Here is a 14,372-nt window from a genome sequence, read left to right as displayed (position 1 = left end):
AGTCTTTTCCTATGCCCTTTGCTCTGATCACCGAGACCATCATGAATTGATTTTATTTTGGAAGGTGAGGTTATCCAACTCAAGCTTTCACCCAATATTCAATTTGAAAAGCTACTGGTACGATAGAGTTAAAGCAACGCAGCTAATGACAGTTATGGAAATACTGATTCTGTAATCGTTTTTAAAGAAAAGTTTAATCGATCTACTTTGGAAGAAATAAAGAAGTTAATCTAAATAGGCACAAACGATTCCCCAGGCAAACCCAGTTGGATACACTGTTTTGGTGAAAGTGGCTTGCATTTAAGTTCACCTTCAAACAGTAATATGCAGAGATCGACTGTGTATGCTTCATTCAAACATTTCAAAACCTTTGTTCCTGTTGTGGGTAATTCTTAATCCCATCAACTTAATTAAAAGTTCATCACTTTTTTAAACCATTTCTAAATAACGCATTTTTCATTATGAGATTATTAGAATGCAACCTGATATGATTCAAACATTGCATTTTGGGTCCAATACAAGAATTTTGGATCCATCATATATACATTACTGATCTGACTACTGATGGACCACTAAACATCATGCGGAACGAGGTAACACATCATGAGTTATGGGAAAATCGGTTTATATTGTTATTGTTATGGCTTAACGATAATTGTTTATTTGGACAAAAACAGTATTACTAGAATGGTAGAAAAGATTGTGGAAGAGATGAAAAAGATTTCCGAAAAGATCCTGTTATGCATCATGCATAATACAGACCTCAGATTCCCGTGACACTTTAATAAAAGGCCAAGCCTTGGCAATTGGCATCACATTTTACCCTCCTGCATCACCCTCTCTACCTACTCTGCACCTCTCTCTCTCTCTCTCTAGGAACTAGCAAGTGCAAGTGTGTTTTCCCAACTATAGTAATCTGTCAAACAAAACTCCTGCAACACTCTAGCACCTACACCCTCTTTATCTGGTAATAATAGTACGGTGCCACACTTGCGGTTGCATAAATCAAGTGTCGCGTGTGTTCTAGAGATCAATGCTCAGTTCTTCGGCTTCGTTTTTGAGGGTGAGGGAAGCGTGAATCGAATGGAAGGGTTTGACATGCACGGAAACGAGGAGGGTGGGGTGATGGGGAAGAAGAGGGTGATGGTGGTGGTTGATGGAACTTCACATTCCAAGCATGCGATGATGTGGGCACTTACTCATGTAACTAATAAGGGTGATTCCTTGACTCTTCTTCATATCGTACCTCCTCACAAGGGTCCTGAACCTTCTTCTTCCACCTATCTCGTCAATTATCTCGGCTCTCTTTGCAAAGATTGCAAACCAGGGGTAAGTTGGTTGTGTTTCTTTGTTTGTTACTTCTTCCATTTCATATACTGTGTTCAAATACAGAGGCAAGGAATAGTGTAGATCTTGATTCAAGTTGTTCTTTTGTTTTCAGTGCTGTTCAATAACAGTGGATTAAGAAGTCCCTTCTTCGATCTTTTTTTTTTTTTCATATCACCTCTTTTGCCATTGTTTCTTTTCCAGCTTTTCTTTTCTTTAGATGGCAAAGGGTGTTGGCTTCTTGCATTACGCTCTTCTTTTGTTTTCACTTTTCAGAGAGAAATCATGAGAAGTTTTCAGATGTTTCAGCTTTTCTTTTGACAGTTCTTCCTATGTTGTTCCCACCCTTATTGAATAAAGAGTTACTGATAAGGTTATGGTCTGACATAGGTTGAAGTGGAAGCGCTCGTTATCCAAGGACCAAAACTGGCCACAGTAATGAGCCAAGTAAAGAAGTTGGAAGTCTCTGTCCTGGTACTGGGCCAAAAGAAGTCATCTTCTCTTTTAAGTTGGTGAGTTCTATACCAAATTTTAAACTTCCTGTCACTCAGTTTGAGTTTTAAGCGATTCAGTGTATGCAGTTTATAAGTTAAGAATTATTTCTGCAGTATATGTGGAAGCAGCGGAAGCGGTTGTACGGAGGATTTTGTGAATCATTGCATCAATAAAGCAGAGTGCTTGACAATTGGAGTGAGGAAGAGAAGCCAGGGCACAAATGGATACTTCATTAGCACTAGGTGGCAGAAGAACTTCTGGCTTTTGGCTTAGATTGAAAATTTAGATGCCGCTAGTTCAGATCCTAGAAGGGGATAAAAGGGGTAAGTGGTTAGAGCAACCTTTGTATCTGCATCGTCATCTATAATCTATATCACCCTGTAACTAGTTCTAACTATATCTTGTCGAGTGACCAAGAAATCTGACTTTTAATAAAAATAATTTAATTGTCCATGCTTGTGAACATATGTTTTGTTACTATGTTCTTCGGTGTTTAGAGCTGGTAGAAAAAAGTCATCGTCAAGGAGCCACTAATTTTTGCAGTGCCATTTATTGAGGAGTGTACCATATTTATTAAAATAACTTAAACTATTTTTCGATTTTAAATAATAAAATGTTTACATTAAATTTTAATTATACTTTCATAAATTAAAATTTATATAATAAATTGCAGGGTAAAAATACTAGTATTATAAAAAGTAGCACATTTCAATTTATCGTTTAAGTTATCTGTATTGTCAATCACATGCAGTTCACCCACTCTTGGCGATTAACTAAAAGAAACAGGCATTTTTTTTTTTGTCAATAAACGTTGATTGTCAAAATTGCTATTATATGAATACGTATTCACTTTCGAAAATAAGAATAAGATTTTTATTTACAGTGCACGGCATCAAACGGGAGAAATATAGAAAGGCCTATTAAGGGAAAAAGAGAGAATTGATAAAGATGGAAGAGAGGTAGGATAGTAGAAGAAAAACGAAAGAAACTTGTATTAATAATTTTGGGTAATCTAACAATAAATAACGGGTAGTCATTTTAGTGTATTCGTACCTATTGCTATTACTGCCTTTAAAAAAAGGCTGAAACACAACTTTCATGCGTAGCTAAAGAAACTACTAGACCTTATCTTCTAATTTATCATTTACAAGAGGAAGCAACTCCATCTTACTCCGGGGGGTCCTTGGAGTCCTGGGGGTCCGAGGAGTTCCAGGGACTGCTGGCTGTTGGGAGAGCATGTGCCTCACATAACCATAGAATGTACAGCCCACAAGAGTCACGGCACATCCAACAGAATTTAAATATGAAATTGGGTTTCTAAATATCAGCCAAGAAACAAGGACAGCGACTGCAACCTGCACAAAAAACACGATTCTGATTAATTTGAAAATTGTCAAATACTTCTTACTTCGTTCTCATTTTAATAACAAAAACAAAAAGTGATAATAAACAAGGATCTTAGTAGGAAAGTAAATTATTTTTTCTTTATATTTTAAAGTTAGGAAAGAGTTAAGACTAACATGTTCCAAAAACTCATAATGAAAAAGAGTCATAGAGGAAGTGAGATTTAACATATGGTTCAGATTCACCGACATTAATTATCCTTTGACACAAAGCACATTAGCATGCACTTAATGAAGCAAAGTCAAAGAATGAAGATTAATTTAATAAATCCAAACAAGGGAGTAAATGTTAAGCTAGAATGAAATGTAATCTAAAAGGAGAGAAACGCATCTCGTGCAGGAATGATGATATAATACACAATTTCTCAAAATACATTAAGTGCAAACCATGATGCTTGAACTTATACGTAATAAATCTCACCTTAAGATTTCCGGCAACATTAAATGTTACAGCAGTGGTGGAGTGAATCACGTAAAAAATTGAGAAGTTAAGACAGAAAGCCAACACCCCGGAGCTAAAAATAATGATGAGAGCCGACCAAGGATATGGATGGGTACCAAACCATTCAAGGATTCCATTGCCTTCAAGTAACAGTGCAGGAAGCGCCAAGATCATGGTTGCTAAAGGTGCCATGTAATAAACTGTGTTTATGCTAAATATACATGCAAAGAAAAGTTAGTCTGTGTGCTGCAGAAAAGTCATGGCAAAGCTATTCAGAGAAACCATGTCATGACCCGAGTAGAATAAAATAGCACAGCCAAGACAAATACAAAGAATAACAATATGCCAATCGTCATTGCCAAAAGAAAAACGTCTTCGGTGCAATTTCTGCGGAAAAATGAGTATTTCACTTTACTCGCAGCAGAGCTATACATTGTTGCGAAGACATTCACTCAACCAATATCGACCCCATGGTAACTCTTCTTTTCTTTGACAGTTTCACTCATCTATCAGTTTCTACTTGCTACTTAATTCAGTCTATAAATAATCCTTTCTTAACAACATTAAGTAGTTCATTTTACTAAATATAGAACTCGTGACATTGTTCCTCCTTTTTGAGGGAGGACGGACATCCACAACATCACTCTACCAATATTGACCCCAATTATATCTCTTCTTTTTCTTTGACAGTTTCACTCAATTATCAGTTTTTATTTGCTCCTTAATTCAGCCGATAAATAACCCTTTCCTAGCCCAACTCTCAACAAGAGCATATATTGTTAAGACCATGGTTATCAAACTCTCGAGTTAACTCGTAAACTCGCGAGTTTACGTTCCCATACATGGCTTCCGAGTTCGGAAGTAAACTCGTTTTCTGTGGAAACTCGGTAAAATCGACAGTAAAATCGGTAAGATCGTGTAGAATTGTGAGTTTGGAGCGATTCTACGAGCTTGAAAGTTATATATTTAATGAAATGCATCAAAATTAATGACAATAATCAAAGTATTTATGTTTTACAATATTTATTTTTATGAACAATATAACTATAAATTTTATTAATTTAAAGTTATATAATTTTGTAGACTTATTTGAATTAAGATATTATTTATATAATTTTTTATCTGAAATAAACTCTTACGAGTTTACGAGTCGAATTTACAAGTCGAGTTTACAAGTCGAGTTTACTCGACTCTCACGAGTTTACGTAAACTCTCGAATTTGATAACCTTGGTTAAGACAAAAAAGCGTAAGAGTTACTCAACTCAAAAAGACTAGTCCATTAGAGGGAAAACCTCAAGACTGAAGTTCATAGCCCATCCTACTCAATCTAGGACTCCTAACATAAAACTTTTACTAAGGCTTGATTCATGCCCCTGACCTTGGAATGAGGTAACGCCTCCCCTCCTAAACTTTCAAGTATCCAAAAACGTAAAATATCACCAGATAACCGGTGAAAACACTATTCTGTTTCTTTTGAAGCAAACAAATACAAAGGAACTCATGAAACATTGTTGTAAACTTGGCACCTCGACAGATGCTGATCAGAAATGTTTGTACATACCAAGACATACTGCTTAGCTACATGCCTACAACAATAAAGATGCACACGAAGATGTGTGTCTATACTTTGAATGGCACTCTTCAGTTTTAGTATTCTTATATAACACAAATATTGATCATTAATAAATAAAATCACCGTATAAAGGGCCTTCTACATTAACTAAAAAGTGAAACCCAGCAATTTTTTGCTTTGGCTTATTTGCATCTAGTTCTTAGTGATTGACTTGTTGCAATCAAACTAAGCACTAAACAGAACCCAGAGATGTTCGTAGCTCCAATATAGAATACTTCCTAGCTCTACATATGAGAAAAAGGTTAACAAAAAACGCAATCAATGCGGTAAAAGCCATTTTCATAATAAATAATATTACGGACATGGAAATAACGTTGAAGCGGAAAATCTACATACTGGAAAATCCAGAAATGGCAAAAAATATAGAAGGGAAAGAAAGAAAACCAAAATACAGAGTTATCAACAACAAGGGAATTCAAGCATAAAGATGGTACCTGTCAAATTTGTATCCATGCAGAAGAGATTCTGCAAGAATAGTCTTTGTAGAAGTAGCCAGACAGCCAAATAATGCAGCACAAAATCCAAACATGTTAAAACTAAGCTCTGTTACAGATGTCAGAAGAATCCCTCCAACAATGGGTACAAGAGAAGCCCAAATACGCCAGTCAAAATACTTCCTCCACACTAGCCATTGCAAAACAACTGCACCAGTTTACCAAGATTAGATGTAATCGTAAACATCCTCAAATCTGAATGTAAAGCAGGTAGCAAATATGTGGCAGAAATGTTAACACCGATTATTAAACCCACCTGTGGTGGCAGGTGTGAATGACTTTATTGTCTGCATAAAAGAAACTGGAATGTATCGTAGGCTCACATTCCCTAACACGATGTTAATACAGAACACGAATGACATTGGAAAGATTCTTCGCCAGCGATCTTCAGGGTCAACAGTTATCAGTGGCTTAAGTTTCAGCACCTTTATTACCACATATCCCCCAATGGCTGAACAGATAAAGTGGACGCATGAAACTGATAGGGGAAACTTGAAATCCAATTTCTGAAAAAAAAAAAGGTAAACTGTTTATAATCCATACCTCGAATCCTAAATACACATGGATCGTGGAAATTAAGTGGTCAATATTGATAATTTTTTATTGCTAACAGATGGAACACAAGCATAAAAGGTCGGCGATCACAATCATTTAGGCCTCGATACAAAGCTTTATCTACAGATCAACTTCATCATGAAATGATTATTTTAAAACAACACCCTTCCAGATGGAGTTTTGAGAACCATGGATGAAACCAAGAAAACCATAAGACCTTTACTGACAAGCAAAAAACAGAACTGAATCTTGTAGAATATACAAACCAATAGAAAGCCCAATCTCTAAGGAAAAAAGGTAGACTTTATATATGCTTTAAAGACACAATTGCTTCTATTAACAAACTAAACCACAAATACCACCAGTTAGAATAATTTTTTATTTTATTTTAAAATCATACTAAGCTATGTTCCAGGGTAGGAAAGTCACATTGCAGTAACAGTATTTTTCACATTTTGGTTCAGCTGTTAAAACACATGTCAGATTCCAAGATTCAAAAACAGGCGAATTTTGCAATGATTAACAAACAATAATCTCAGGTCTATTGCACCATAAACAAAACATCTAGCGTTAAATTAAATCCATAGCACGACCAGAGAAAATAAAATCAAACAAAGCCCAGGCAAATAACTCGACAAATTAAGAGAAACCTACACCTTGGACGTAGAAGTACCGGGCAATTAACTAGATCATTAACGAAACAAGATTTTTGAAATTACAATCATACTCGGTGGATGGGCTAGGATCACGTGTACTTTTTATTTTATTTTTTAATTATGAGAGAAGAATCACTATCTTGGTTAATTTTTAAAAGGCGCTTCAAACACACACAAAAACTCGATCCAGGCACGCGGCATGGATTTCGACTTAGATATGAAACTCTACAAATTAAAACGCATCGCCGAAAATAGCAATCTACAGAAACACTAAGAAAAACAGTAATCCATGGCAATTTCATTCAGATAGTTTCACGATACGCGAGGCATCCGTGCGGCGGAATCTAAGAAAATCGACGACATGAAAGAAAATAAATCTCATGAATTAGAAAAGAAGAAGCGAATCGGCGGGTGTTTGGAAATTGAAATGAGAGAAAGAAAAGTGCGGAAACCTGGAAGATCCACTTGTTGACGATGATTACGGTGACATTGAAAGCCCACCACTGAAGGATGGACAAGAGAGATCTGATATCGCTCCACTGGCAAACGAAACTCTCTTCCATCTACGGTTCCAGAGGCGCAGCTATTACGTGTTGTGGCTACGAGAATATGAATGAAGAGAACGAAGAGAATGAAGAGGGTCGAACTCGTAACGGTGTATAACGAGTAAGAGGCACCTCTTCTGCTCTCTGCAATCTGCTTTCCCTCTCTCTCTATCTCTCTCTCTCCCTTTTATTATGCAAGAGAAATTTTCGAAACGTTTCGGTTCGATTTCGCTCTCTCCCTATCACGCCATGGAAATTTTATGTTTCTTTCTGCTTTGGTTGGTGGGGCATGTGGGTCCCACGGTATTCCAGCTCCGAGGTTCAGGGTCAATTTTGTCACAAATCAACATTCCCCGCTTTTTCAAAACTCCATTTGTTCTCACTTTGTTTTTCTTTCCCTCCCTATACCCTCAAGTCTTGGTTTTTCCAACAATACCTTTTATTCGGATTTTATTAATCAATGCTTTAACTTAATGAATGGCCGAAATTAATTTAGTTTAAGAGACATATTGTTTTGTTTTACTTGCTAATCTTGTTTAGGAGAGGAATATTTAATATTACTTTTGTAATAAATTATTCTCTTAACGTTTCCTTGTATTGCATTGCATTAATAGCTACAATGGTGTTTTAAATATTAATCTGGTAAATTTTGCCATGCTTAACAAAATCGTGTAAAGGTTTCCTTAATTAATTGTTCCCCGGTATTGTAATGCATTCGAGTATTCTTGTGTGTATGCATGGTTCAGATTGATGTTTTAAATATTAATCTAAGTAATATTAAGTTCGGTGATTTAATTACATTGTTATTATATTCAAATCAAAATCTTAGCCAATATCATGGTCGAATTAGTAATTATTAAAATTGAGACTTCTTTTATAATATAATAGCAAATTACCTCATCTTTAAATAGTAGTTAAAGTAATAATACTAATGCTGCTATTTTTAAAAATGGTAATATTATTGAACTATTAATAAAAGATCTTAATTATGGAATATACTATATTTCGATATTTTATTAAAAGGATATATCATATATTTTAATCAATTTAAAACAAGAAACGTGAACGGAAATGACGACTGTGATATGTCTTTTTAAGGATGTTTTATCTTTCTCTGTATTACTTCAAACATCATTATAGACTGATTTTGTAAGTTTTACTTTTTAATTACATTTTCTAAAAAAAATAAAGTTTAACTAAAAACATCTTTATGCTAAAGTAAACGTGTTTTGATAAAAAAAGAAAAGAAAAAAAATGGTTTTTTTCAGAAATCTTAAATTGAAAAATATGTTTGATTTATTGTCTCGTACAGAAATAACACTCCTATATGAGCAAATTTTTAAAAAAATAAATTTAGTCAAAATTCTCAGGCAAAAAAAAATGCTATAAAAATATAATTTTTTAATTAAAATAAAATTTTAATGAAAAAATATTATACTATCCATGTTAAATCAATACTACATTCCTTACTGAAACAATTCATGATTTTTGTTTAATGATAAGAATTTTTACTTTGTGTTTTTATTTTACCTAATTTTAAGTAATCCAAGATGAATCAAATATAATCTAACTTTTTTTCTAATCTAGTTAAATTTATTTGGTTGAATTTGTCATTAAATTGGATGATATATAAAAACTGTTATCATACCCTTTACAGAAAGTTACCTTAAATTGATTTTTTAAGAGAACATAATATCTTAAAATAACTACTTTTAATTGTTGTTTATATTTTTATAAGGTAGCTGCATTAATTGTGACAAATACAGGACTGATATTTATACCAAGAAGCATAAAACTACTAAACAAATAACATTTTTATATATTTATTATGTAGTTGAGTCTTGTTCATCATATTTAAAATTCAATCATGTGAATTACAAAAATACAATTTAATCGAATTTGACACATTCAAAAGTTTTAGTTGGACGAGCTTACAAATTGAATACAACATGGTTAAAATATTTATAAAAAACAAACGATAAATGCTACCTCACACTTTGATTAATAAATTACAGAGATATATAAAGTATAGGAGATTAACGAGAGAGTGAGATAATCACACGTAACATCGTGGATCTAAACAATAATATTATTGTAGTAAAAAAAAATTCAACTTCGTCATTGATTCTATCAATGGTTAAATTATTAAATTACAGGTTGACCTACGTAATTTGTATTTTAAAAATATTATATGTATTCATAGTGTTATAAAATACTTATATGAAATAATAAATTATTTAACATAATTCATAAGCTAGAGTCCAGTAGTCATGATACAGTTATTAATACATATGTAGTGTTGTGACCGAAGCCAACTTTATATACTATGGATTTGGGTTTAGGGTTGAAAAAAAAAATTAAAATTTCGATATTTTATGTTTTTATATTATTAATTAATATTATTTTTTATTATATTGTAAATAGAAATAAAGAATACTTTTTTTTATTTTTATTGTATTATAAATGAAAATAACAAGAAAAATACTAAGAGTAAAATATTTTGAATTTATTCATTAAAAATTCTAATATTAGATAAATAAGTGATATTAAAATGATTTTTTATTATATTGTATTTTTTAAAATTTAAATTGTTTTTAAAGTTTAATAAATGATTCATTAACTAATCAGCTCCGAATGATCCATTTTAATATTAATAACAATATTTCATAAATAATTTAAAATCAATTGAAACACACCTATAAAAAAAATATCGTTTTCTATCAATTCTTTTCCATCATACAACGATGTTACCAATTTTATGTAACTCCTATTTAAATAAAAAAAACTATAATTTAACGCGACATTGTCCTTAACTCGACATGATCGACAATTATAATATAATTCCATTTCCCTTCTCAAGGAAAATCTATGTATATGTTTATAAAATTGAAATGTACAAGTTGACAGTTGTAATAATATAAATAAAACAGTTACAACATAGATAAAATAAGATATTTTGCTGACATGTTATCTTTTAAGTTATTATTTATTTTATTTACAATCATGGATAAATAAATGCTATATACTTTTATAAATATTTTTAATTGTCATAAAAATTATGAACAAATGTAATATGTATTTTACCGGTTACTTATGAAGTATAGATGGTTTCTACTTAAAAGAAACTAGAATTTAAAGAAAAAAGATTATTGTTTCCATAAATTCTTACAATTTTTTAATATATGATAAAAATATTGAACAAAATAAAAAATTAAAGTTATTTGTTGTTACACAATAGGTCCCACATTCATCGAGTTACTCTGTATGATGAATTTCAATTACAGTTTCACATAGCCACCCAACTACCGACAATCGGGATTTGAACTTTATCACATGTTTTGAACTAAACTTAACAAATTACATCTTTATTAAAATGCTTTAAAAAATTAAAAATATTGATACATGATTAAAAGGCGGAATATTCTCTCTCGCATAGCATTTTGATCAGAGAACACAACACTTGAAAATATTTACTAATATAATATACTTTTTAATATAATAAAAATCTTTCTTAAACTATCTAGAGTGACATCCCACGTGAGAGAAACACTCCACATGTTAATAATATATCACAGCTTAAAAGTATTAAAATATTACTAGAAATATATACATATTAACCATTGTACTTGTAAATAAATAAATGAAAGTGTACACCAATGCCGCACAGAATTACCATCACCAGAAGGACCTTCCCTAGTTAACTTCATTCACAGAAAGGACAACATAGAATGAAATTAATTGAAACCAAACTGTTATTAATACTATATTCATAAAATATCTAGATGCAGGTCAAAATATCAAATGTACTTCCTCATCTTAGCGGTAAAAAAGATAAATTATGGTAACGTAGTTAAGATAAAAAGAAAGTAGCATAGACATTTTTTCACCTGTTGGATTCGTAAAAATCAACATTCAATTTAATTAAAGCAATGTTAGGTAAGTTACTTTACTATTCAGCTACAAAAGTACTTATATAACTAATATAATAAACTTTATAATCCTTCTTTAAACGCTGTTTAAGAAGCAACACATTGAGTTCCATTACACTAGTGTATTGCAACAAAGAGTATTAGAAAGACAAGAAAATATATCGTCTTGAGTGATAAATGTTCTTAGAAAGAATTACAACAAAAAAATCTATAGCACTTACAATATTGTTTGAAGAAAATCTTAAGCAACAATAATTTTTCAAAACTTTTAGAATCCGGTCTTCAGAAAACAACTTAAAAACATTCGTAAGCGTTAAAAGAGAGAGTATATTGAAAGCTATAGAATGTTCGTTGCCTTTTGATAAAATGTTGAGAAGTGATTAATAATTGAGATAATAAATTATATCTTAATATAATTAATTATTATGTTTTTCATATAACCCAAAAACCATTTTAAAAAATAATCAATTATCTCCATGTTGTCTAATTGATTATTTGTAAGAACAGACATTTTATATTTGCTATTGATGTTTAAAATAATAATAGTTTTATTATTACAAGGAAGAATAATATTCTTGATATTAATTATTGTTGATTTTATTTAAAAGGCACCTTACATTATTGAAGAAATAATATACATTTAAATTAGTCTCAATTTCTAAACGATTTAAAAATATGCGTAATAAAATAATTATAACTATTATAGTTAATATATTTAGGGGGAGTTGAGCCGATCGCTTTGTGATACAAAAAGGGGCAAAACCTCGGTACATGGCTACGAATAAGCCATAGAACAGTTCTACAATGTTCATTTGTAGCATTGTTTTGTTGGGTGGAGTTTCCGAAGTGGGATAAGCCAAACGTATATCCCCAAACTTGCTACAAAAGTAAAAGGACAAAATTAAACATCAGCTTCCTACTTCCTTCCTTGCCTGCAAATCGATTCAAAGCACCGCTTCTGCAACGTTTCACAAAGTCTACGTCAATGCTCATTCTCCTGTCTTTCCGTTGCTACATGTGCTAAATGTTTGCTTAAAAATATCACATTGTAATAACTAATATACAGAATTATCAGAATTAAATTAATTTCATTTTTATAGGCATGAGATGTGACTAAAAAAGGTAAGAAATGTGGGATAAAAGTTTGGCAAAAGTAATGGTAGTGGTAACGTGATTTGTTTGGAGAAGCTATGAAATAGATAGACATAGTGTGAAATAAGGTGCGGCGTCAACTGCGTGTGCGAAGGGGGAGTTAACTCATGGATGCAAGGTGCCCCAAACTTCTTCTTCTTAGGGACCACGCTAAGCCGTTACCAACGCCAATTACGACAACATAATATAATCTATTATGCAGACTCACTTGTAACACCTAATTAAATAAGGTGTTTGCACAGCTATCGCCACTTTGCGCAAGCGACGTCTTTCAAATTTTGTAACTCTAATAGGTATTACATTGCTTCGCTCTAAGATGTGCAACCTTCTTCGAATACATTTTCCTCTTCAATGATGGGCTTATTTCACTCGAAAGGTTAAATAATAACATATACTAGAAACAAGAATAATTCATACGATTACAGTGAAAGAATTTGCAAGGGACTTGTGAGTGGTATGTGATACCTTATTCATGCAATGAAGTAGATGGAAAGAGAGATAAGTAGATTAAAATTTATAAGATAGGAGGAGTATTGTTGTATTTAACACACCTTATCAATGTGCACAAAGAAACCATGAGATACAAAGAGTGATACCACTGGATCGTACAAGACAACCCAACTATTTCCCAAGACCCACACCAGCTTCTACAGCTAAGAGTTAATTTTCAATTTGGACTTTGCATGTTGACCCAGAGAACTAAATGAAGAAGGTTGAAACACCATTTCTTCCTACACCTCCATAATTTCAACCTTAATTTCCATAAATATTTGTATTTTGAATTATACAATTTAAAATGTAAATTTTATATTTTGAAATATATAATTTAAAATATACTTTTTATTTTGTATTCTAAAAAGTACATTTCAAAATGTATTTTTCATTTTATATTGTAAAATATAAAATTTAAAAAAATATATATTGTGAATTATACATTTTAAAATACAAAATGGTAATATAGGAAAATATGACTAACTAGATAACTTTCACATGATTTTGTTGTTTCTTTAGTTTTGTACTTACTTTGCACATGGTCTTATCCTTTTAGTTTTTGAGGGTTACTCCCTACACCACCTCTTCTTGCACTACCACATTTTTTAAAAATTTCAAAACTATCATTTATATTTTAAAATTTTTTACACTCCACATTTTTTCTTCAATAGATGTCGACATCCCTTGAAGGAAAAATACTTCAACGGATATGTCACATCGACGTACCGTTTAAGTCTTTTTTTAGTTTTTCGTTTATTAATTTAATATTTTTTATATAATTAGTTAAACGGATGTGTCACATGTTAAGGTTTTTTTTTAGTTTTTAGTTTATTAATTTATTATATTTTAAATTAATATATAAATATTATTTAATTTCTTTTAAATTTATTACATAATTATATATAAATTAATTTTAGTTTATTTAATAAAATAATTATTATTAATTCAATTTATATATTATTAATTAATTAATTATTATAATATTTTCCATATTATTAATTAAAAGAATGTGTCACATCCGTACGTTTTTTTTAATTTATTAATTTATATATTTTAAATTAATATATAAATATTATTTAAATTTATTATTTAATTATATGTAAATTAATTTTATTTTATTTAATAAAATAATTATTATTAATTTAATTTATATATTATTATTTAATTAATTATTATAATATATAAATATTATAAATTAAACGGATGTGCCACATCCGTAGGTTTTTTAGTTTATTAATTTATATATTTT

At 31.1% G+C, this 14,372-nt stretch overlaps 2 protein-coding genes across 2 annotated transcripts; one reads left to right on the top strand and one right to left on the bottom strand.

Annotated features, from left to right (window-relative positions):
• Positions 1–713: 713 nt before the first annotated feature.
• LOC124823833 (uncharacterized) lies at positions 714–2,286 on the top strand. The gene is made up of 3 exons (XM_047296141.2): positions 714–1,329; positions 1,717–1,838; positions 1,935–2,286. The coding sequence occupies exons 1-3, from the start codon at positions 1,084–1,086 to the stop codon at positions 2,092–2,094; spliced, it is 528 nt and encodes a 175-aa protein (XP_047152097.2). The 5' UTR covers positions 714–1,083; the 3' UTR covers positions 2,095–2,286.
• A 500-nt stretch (positions 2,287–2,786) lies between these two features.
• LOC124823841 (UDP-galactose transporter 1) lies at positions 2,787–7,779 on the bottom strand. Its single transcript, XM_047296151.2, has 5 exons — positions 7,458–7,779; positions 6,051–6,300; positions 5,735–5,942; positions 3,646–3,877; positions 2,787–3,176 (listed from the first exon to the last, which is right to left on the bottom strand). Exons 1-5 carry the CDS (start codon positions 7,566–7,568, stop codon positions 2,940–2,942), a joined length of 1,038 nt encoding a protein of 345 aa, XP_047152107.1. The 5' UTR covers positions 7,569–7,779; the 3' UTR covers positions 2,787–2,939.
• Positions 7,780–14,372: the final 6,593 nt, after the last annotated feature.

This window comes from Vigna umbellata, chromosome 2 (genome assembly GCF_029865625.1).
Source record: "Vigna umbellata cultivar VRB3 chromosome 2, Vumbellata_1.0, whole genome shotgun sequence".
Classification (NCBI taxonomy): Eukaryota; Viridiplantae; Streptophyta; class Magnoliopsida; order Fabales; family Fabaceae; genus Vigna; species Vigna umbellata.
Note: the sequence above shows the minus strand (reverse complement) of the source record. Positions and strands in the feature narration are given on the sequence as shown.

Excerpts from the sequence above, each read along its gene's own strand:
- LOC124823833 (XM_047296141.2), top strand. The coding sequence starts at position 1,084 with ATGGAAGGGTTTGACATGCACGGAAACGAGGAGGGTGGGGTGATGGGG. Across the intron at positions 1,330-1,716 it reads GCAAAGATTGCAAACCAGGG|GTTGAAGTGGAAGCGCTCGT; the intron begins GTAAGTTGGTTG and ends GGTCTGACATAG. Across the intron at positions 1,839-1,934 it reads TCATCTTCTCTTTTAAGTTG|TATATGTGGAAGCAGCGGAA; the intron begins GTGAGTTCTATA and ends TTATTTCTGCAG.
- LOC124823841 (XM_047296151.2), bottom strand. The coding sequence starts at position 7,568 with ATGGAAGAGAGTTTCGTTTGCCAGTGGAGCGATATCAGATCTCTCTTG. Across the intron at positions 6,301-7,457 it reads TCAACAAGTGGATCTTCCAG|AAATTGGATTTCAAGTTTCC; the intron begins GTTTCCGCACTT and ends TTTTTTTTTCAG. Across the intron at positions 3,177-3,645 it reads ATGTTGCCGGAAATCTTAAG|GTTGCAGTCGCTGTCCTTGT; the intron begins GTGAGATTTATT and ends TTTTTTGTGCAG.